Raw genomic sequence first — 8,720 nt, 5'->3', positions numbered from 1 at the left:
TACACGTATTACACGCATAATCTTTATACGTATATATACATATATACAGCGGGCTGTTCCTCGCTCTGATGAAGTGAACTGCAATGTTCACGAAACATTGACATTCCGAGAATGAATCTGGACACGGAGAAAACCTGCGAAATGCATAATCTTTATATAGAAAGCACTCGTGGAAGTCTCAAGAATATTATACATATACGTATTGAAAAAGAGACAGTAGCAGTAAACAAAGATGACAATGAAATCATAAGGAATTATTTCTCTTTTTATTTCTACTTATATCACCAAACATGTACTATAGAAAAACCCAGTGAGAAATGATAATCGAATCGATGACGAAATCATTAAATCGACGTCGAATCGATTCGACATCGATTTCATTATTATTTCTCACTGGGTAATATATAGTGTACTGGGTCTATGTACATTTATGACCTTTTATGCTTTCTTTCGTTGTTCTTCGAATCATTAGGACTTCCACTTCTATATATGAGTTTACTGACAATATTAAAATAAAGATACGCAGGCATATATCATTTAATGAAATTACTCTTCTTCAAACTTCTGCGATACATAAATCTCATAATCAGGTATGTATTTAAAATAATGTTATGTGCGTATGTCACTTAAAAGTTAAATGTTTCTTGGAAAATCTGTCCTTTTTCTGAATTATGTTTTTAACATTATTAAATTAGCTAGAGCAATTTCGCGCGTATAACATTGTGAATTAGATTATGAATTAGAAATAACCGTTAATAATCATTATAAAACGCACTTATACTTTAGGTATATATTTTGAGATGTAGAAGTTGGATTCATATGAATTGGCATTTGTTTGGCATTAAAGGATTAGATGAATATAAAAAGACGAGGAATCGAATCATCTTAGAAGACTGATCAGCATCGCAAATTTAAAGACAATTATATAATTTTACGAGATTTATATTAAATATAAATATATGTCAGTCTAATCTACTAAAAATGGATACACATAAATCGGAAGAAACCATTGAAAACAGTAGAAATTTATTAGACTTATTAATAATGATATTGAAAAGATATTCTGGAAAAGATAATCTATTTTTGCCTGAGATACAGTTTTTAAAGGATTTTTCCCTGACTGAAATTGCTCCCTTAACGTCATGCCAACCAAGAACGATTATTGAAAGAATGATAAAGATACATGCAGAATACACGACAATTATTTTAAATAACCCTAACTATCTAAGTATGTTTATTTATAAATACAATTTTGGCGAAAAAGAAGAAGAATACATTTTTTCCAATAATATGCCGTTTTATATTGATGTCATTACTATATGTTTTTTGCAAATTATGGGAATGACTAAAATTGATCACGTTCACCCTGCAATAAAGGATTTAATCGCAATTATGAGAGAGAAATATCGTGTATCTTATGCGAAAAACTTTGAACCAATAATAATGACCGAAAGTGATATAGCAATCTCTTATCCAAGTATATCTATATCTTTGTATTATTATAATAATATATTTAATCCTAGTCTTCTTCTATTATTACATATATCAAATCTCCATTTTTATTTACCGTGGTGTTCGTGGTTAGCTTTAATTATCCCCGTAATAGAGTCAGAGTTTAAAACCCCACTTGCATTGCTTCTTGCTATGGCTATTGTATTCGATAACGATAAACCTTCTTATGTATTGTATCAACGAATTCTTGCGTTCTATACTTCCGAAGTATTCCCTAGGCATTTTAAACTAGAGATATGCACATGTTTGGGTATCATATATAAGGAAGAAGATAAATATAGATTTGCTTCTTATTTTACTAAACATCGTGAGGAAGCTATAAAATTAATATCTGCTAATATAAATGATACAAGTATAGAATATACGCTTTCTCAAATATAGACGTGTTTAATTATTCTGTATTGCTAAAAAAAAATTAATAACATCCCGAGAAGAAATATTTTACATATATAATTATTTATATAATTGTACGTAATTATATAAAATTATATGTAATTATATAAAATTATATCAAATTATATAAAAAATTAATATATTTTATATACAAATATATATAATTATATAAAAAATATGTACATTTATATAACTTTTTTTTCCCGGGATAATATGTAAAATTAGTAATCATTTTCCTTGATTAATTAACAAAGTACTTATATAAGGCAAAAAATCGTTTCAATAATGCAATTTTGTAACAATTATTATGAAATAAATTATAAATATAAAGATTATGCCATTCCGGCATTCCAAGAATAGACTGGACACAGAGGAAACCCGAAACGCATAATCTTTATATAGAAAGCATCCGTGGAAGCCTCAAGAATATTATCAAATTATAAATATTTTAATTAATTGCACTAACAATAATTAGGTGATACTGTCTAATAAATTTCAATCCATTTCCAAATTGTTTAGGAATAGATTTTTTCGATGTAAGTGTGTGTCAAAAGTATCTTCGATAATAAAAACATAAATATCGCGATATTATTATTATAGATTTTAAATTAATATAGACATTTTTCTAAAAGGATTATTTTTCTTAGTTTCACTACGTGTCTTTTGTTTTTCAGGAAACAATTTTTAATATTACGAATAGTTAGAAATCCAAAACAATTGTGTTATAAATGTATTTTCTAGGTTTTAAATATAAAATAAAATCTTCACTTTTTGATGGCTCTATTTTTATGCATAAAAAGATAATATAAAGCGATTTATATAAATTAAACGCTATATTAATATAAGAAAATATGTATACATAAAATGAACATTTTTTTCTTAATTATAATTGTATTTTGCTTTAGATTAATCTCTTAATTCTTTAAGGGGAAGCAATTTATTACAAGAAAATGTATATGGTGTCTAATAAAAAAATAATATTGGCATAGAAATCATTCACATATATACAGAGTGAGACATCTAAAACAGACCATCTGAATAATTCATTTGTTTTTAAAAATAGAAAGAAAAGTTTCAAACAAAAGTTTGAAACTTGGTTTCGAGGAAAACATAATTTGGAAGACAATATGTTGTCTTTCTTTTAGGTGGAGGTGTTAAAAAGACATGAAGATCACCTCCATTTTTTAAAATAAAATTAAACAATTTTTTTTTACATAATATGATTCCTCTGACTATTCTGTATATAAAAGTATAAAAGTAGACATATCAAAAAATCAATAGTTTACAAGATACTTTACTTTATTCTAATACATATTGATATAAAATGTTAAATAACTATACTTTTTTATGTAATCATACTTTAATATTTTTATGTACAGAATAATGAGATGAATCAATTGGTGTAAAGAAAACGCATAGTTGTCTATTTAAAAAATTCTTTTTGCATACATATTTTTTTTAAGCAACTGTGTTTTTTTACACCAATTGATTCATCTCATTATTTGCATAAAAGTATTAATATACAATTATAAAAAATTAATAATTTACGAGAAATTTAATATTCTATGTCTACTATGTCAAAAATATAGTATCTTGTAAATTATTGATTTTTTTTATATATCTTAATAGTTTTATATCCAGAATAGTTAGAGGAATTATATTATGTAAAAAAAGGAATTACATTATGTAAAAAAATCATCCGTTTAAAAAATGACCTTCATGTCCATTTAGGAAAAAAACATCACCAAAATATGTCCTGCTCGACCAAAAAAAATTTTGTTTGAAACTTCTTTCTATTGTTAAATGCAAGCGAGTTGTTCAGATGGCCTGCTTAGATGTCACCTGTATAATTCGAGATACTTTATTAAAGTTTTAAATATTTTTTATTTTAAAAATATTGTATTTTAAATGAAAGCAAAAATGTATAAACAATTGTTGTATGGATAATACTTCTCTGCTAAAGTTGAGAGCTCTTTTGAAGCTGAAATATTTTTTGATGACACTACCCAACAAGAAATGGTTTATTAAATTGAAATGATTAAAATGATGATAACATCGATTTGACACTAATTTGACATTTAATTGACAGTCATTTTTCGCTGGATAATTATTACAGATTTACTTAAATGTAATTTTCAAAAGGATAGCATATGTTTTTGCATCATGAGCATTTTACGCATATCATTTTATGATTCAGTTTAATTTAAAGATACAAGATAAAATTAAAATAAACACTTTTTGATGATAGTACCATTTATAGAAATATTTAGTGTCAATATTTTTTTATGATTTTATTGGTTACAATTAATATAATACTTTTGAAGAAATGTAATTTTTAAAAATTTGTTAAAAGAATTTTTGTATGAAATGTCTAAAAATTTTATATTATACAGTTTTAAACATTCATTTTACAAGAGATTTATATTGTAAAACACTATTATAAAAAATAATTATTAAAAAAAGTTATTAAAATATAACTTGATTACATATTTTATTTTTTATACGTATGTCAATATTCTTCCTTAAATATAAAGTCTTTGAATACGGACATAAAACGTGAAACACCATCATTGTGAGAAAAATGGATAAATAGTTAAAAAAGAAAAGTCTCTAAATTGAAATATTTCCAAGTGTAATTCTTAAATAATTCTATCTTTGCTTATAAAAGATGGAAAAGAAGTAAGTAAAAATTATTTTCAGTCAATGTCGTTATCATGGAAAAATATTTCTTTAATTCTTATAATTTCGTCAAATCTAATAAGCACTATAGCTAAATGTATAGTTACCATGTATATTTATTTTGTTCATTGTATTTGTTTATACTCTTTCCTGGTTTTATTTTTCAGTTTTTCATTATAGAGAACACTTTTTCGATTAATACTTATTAGAACGAACTTCTTCAAAGAAAACGTGATTTAACGATGATTTAAGGTAAAGTGATTTCAGTTTTATTGATATTCTTCTGCAATACATTAGCTCTTTAGGTATATTTTAAACATTTATTGTTAGCATTTTAAAGTTTGAAAATTAAATTCATTTGAAACAATGTAACCTTTTTTATGTTGGGTAACTATTCCTATTCCTGTGTCTGTTCCTATTAGTGTGTTTTTGTATTTGTATTAAATAAGTCATAAAGAAAAATGATACAAAGGAAATCATAAAGAAAAATGACACAAAGAAATGAGTAAGGAAATTAACAATACAGGAAATGTTACAATACAGTAAGGAAATCAACATGTTACATTCGCATTTTGCTCATGTTATGGTTTTACAATCTGTGTAATTGGACGATTCACTTACTACTCAAGTCTTACGTCTTAAGTTTTTCTGTGAATTATGATCTTTATAATAGTCGTATAATTCCTAATTGTTGTAAATGTCAGATTTCTGCCACTTTTTACTACGAATGCTTTCCATGGAAAGTTAGAGAGAAGCTTAAATTAAGTTCGATTAATTTTAATTATTTTCAAGTGTAATCCGTCTTTCGGTGCTAATAAGATTGTCTTAGGATTGTTTACGTAAGGTATTGGAGTTTTCTCGCAAGTCTCAAATTTATAATTCCGTAGTACTTTTATAAGCCCAATTTTACTCTGATAAACACCGAAGCGTGCACCTGAAAATAAAAAATGATCATAATATAAAATAGCTCAAAATTCTCAAATAAAAATATTTTTAGAATAAAAAGAAATAGAAAGTGATATTTAAATTTATTTAATCTTACCAATACAATTCCTTGGCCCGTCCCCGAAAGGTAGATAAGTCATTGAATGCCTACTTTGCACAGCATCATCACAAAATCTTTCTGGATCAAAGATATCTGGTTTTGGAAAAATATCTGAATCTCGCTGAATCGCATAAATAGGAATCCATATTTGTTGGTTTTTCGGTATACTAACTTTGGTACCATCAAAAGTATAATTCGATAAAGATCGTCTTACAAGAAATGTCACTGGCGGATATTTTCGTAAGGTTTCTGCATTAAAAATAGTGTTACATTATAAAAATATATTTAAAAAAAGTTATAATTAAATTGAAGGTCATTACAAATGATATAAAAATATTATATATGTACATATAATTATATTGGAATTTCACTGAAAAGAACAATAGCGTAGGTATATTAAATTTCAATGCATTTAAAAACTATTAATAACAATTAGATTAAAGTTTATTAGCAATAAAGTTATATTGCAATATTGTCAAAAAGAAAGAAAAGAATCTGAAAAAGGTAAAAACATATTATATTTTCTTATTTAATTTTTTCTTCAAATGACATACCTTTAAAAACTTTATCTAAATAATCCATTTTTTTTACATTATCGTATGTTAAATCTTCACCATGTTTTGCATAGACTTCATTAATTTCTTTACGTAAATTGCTTTGTATTTTCTCATTTAGTGCTAATTCGTAAAGCGCATGGCTAATAGTAGACGAGGAAGTTTCGAAGCCAGCAACGAAAAATACGAATGCTTGAGCAGTTATTAAACCATCTGTCAAATCTGAAATGTCATTTTTTTCTTATAAATAAATCTTATAAATAATTTAATTTTCATGCAATTACATAAATTAATTAACAATTTATACATATATGTATGGAAGGAACTTTATAACTTTGAAAATAATGAATACAATTTTTATTGTATAAAAATGCTATAAAAAAGTGATCATAGTAAAGTTAAAATTAATTAATTTCATTTTGGTGTTTTTATTTGTAAAATTATTTCAAATATGTGTAAATTAATATAATTTTTCCATGTCAGAAATTGTCTTATAACGGAAAAAAACAACATATCCAGCAAACACAAAGTTACATATAACATACATATATGTTGATTGTAATTTCTTACTCAATAACGTAACTGTATTATAATATGTGTATAATATAATATGTCTGTAACGTCCAGCTGTCAAAACTCATTAGGCCGCTAACAAGAGCGAAAATGCATATAATGAATCATATAAAGTTATAAAATACCGAGTACAATTAGTATCGCGAGCATCACGCTCCGCGGTATCCACGCGTTCACATCGCGAACGCCGTGAATGTCTTATGCGGTGAGCGCTATATCAATTTATTAAAATATAATTACAATATTGACAAAACACAAATCCTTTTATATAAATAAACTATTTCATATGCATTCGTTTTATCTCAAAATCAGTAATTAATTTATATTGAGTTGTCCGGAAAGTTTTCGTGCCTATGTTGAAGGAAAATTGAAACGCAGAAGATTTAAATTTTAGTATACATTTATTAAATTATATAGGTTAGTCGGCACGAACTTTCCGGACAACCCAATATTATAAGTCGTATAGAATGACAAGTCGCATGTGTAAAAATATGTATAAAGATCTTTATATCGTAATTGACACACGAATGGTTAAAAAAAATTAAATAAGCAATAGTACTCGCATCAGTTATAGATCTTGCTTGGAAATAATGATATGATAGTCAAAAGCGATATTCATCATTTTTATGAATTAAACGATGAATACGCGATAAACACATGCGTAAAAACTAGTAATGTCAAAGAGCACTTATAAATAGTTTATAAATGTTATAATAGTTTATAGTTAGAATATATCTGAGTGCATCTAATGAAAGAGGCGATCAGAGTAGCACCTCTCGATATCAATCATTAGAAATGTTACAAATAAATACATAGTAACCTGGAAAATTACAGTCATAGAAACTCCAGAATAATGCTTGTCACGTCGATGCATGATTGTGAAACTCTCTTTACCGCAAGACGTCACCCTTTTACGCATATAAACCGATTCTTCGTAGCATCTCGGGCTATTTTCTCCAGAATCTGCCAAGAATTCGAGAACACGCGTGATATATTATTCTCACTAAATATTATTAAAGTATTTAGAATTTTCGCATATTTCGTTCTCAAGACATAATTTTCGCATACGACGCTTTCAATATTTATATTTTGCGCGTCGCATCTCAATACTTAAATTCCACATACTTCGTTCTTAATACTTATAAATTCCACGTGTTACGTTCTCAATATTTATAAAATTCGTGTATACTTGAGATGCATGCTGCATTATTTATTCTTTTTATTCACCGAATGTTAAACAAGGATAAATGCATCATGCGTGAAACGAAACACAGCTATACTTTTCGAGTATCGCTCCTATTTATATTTTTTGCGTATCGCGCCATCAATACTTATACTTTTCGCATATCGTGGTTTAATATACTTATAAAATTCGCGCTTCATGCCTTAGTTTACGCGTTGCTTTTTCAATATTTATATAAGATTCTCGCTTTGCCCGTTAATATTTATAAAATTCGCGCTATTTTATAACTATTATATGTTACGTTTCAATAGTTATTATGTTACTCTCTTGATGCTTATAAGTTTCGCACGTTGCTATTTCCACATTCAGATAATTGTCTACAAATCGCGAGAGAATCTCAATAATTGACAAAGAGAATTTCATAGCGTATTTGTAAGTAACAACAATCATTCAAATTTTGTTCATTAAACTTGCTAAAGAGTCATTCTCTAGTATTTAATTTTTATTCCAACCAATCTCTGAATTGAATATCGCGCAATTGAATAATATATCTTAAGCATGATAGTCTTCAATCTGAACCTGATACGTGACACTGGTATGATGGCCTTAGGTTCAGCGTGCATGTACGCTGTTGTGTCGAGCTTCAAAATACCGACGTGTATCCTTGAAGAACACGTTGTTGAACGCAAGTAATTTCTGCGCTCACGACGAGCCTTTCTCAGAGCATCGCGCACACAAGATTGTGCAGTAGAACCCGAATCCAATCTCTCTCTCTCTCTCT

The 8,720-nt window shown here is 27.0% G+C and overlaps 1 protein-coding gene across 1 annotated transcript in view; it reads right to left on the bottom strand.

Moving 5' to 3' along the window:
* Positions 1–4,830: 4,830 nt before the first annotated feature.
* LOC105619260 (cytochrome P450 6A1-like) overlaps positions 4,831–8,720 on the bottom strand; it is a 14,435-nt gene continuing 10,545 nt past the window's right edge. Inside the window, exons 3-5 of the mRNA XM_012200784.1 lie at positions 6,184–6,405; positions 5,627–5,878; positions 4,831–5,518 (exon numbers count right to left, since the gene is read on the bottom strand). Coding sequence (XP_012056174.1) covers positions 5,346–5,518; positions 5,627–5,878; positions 6,184–6,405 — 647 coding nt within the window. The 3' untranslated portion in view covers positions 4,831–5,345. The remainder of the gene's footprint in view (positions 5,519–5,626; positions 5,879–6,183; positions 6,406–8,720) is intronic.

Source organism: Atta cephalotes (assembly GCF_000143395.1).
Source record: "Atta cephalotes unplaced genomic scaffold scaffold00020, whole genome shotgun sequence".
Taxonomy (NCBI): domain Eukaryota; kingdom Metazoa; phylum Arthropoda; class Insecta; order Hymenoptera; family Formicidae; genus Atta; species Atta cephalotes.
This window is presented reverse-complemented; position numbering and strand designations above follow the sequence as displayed.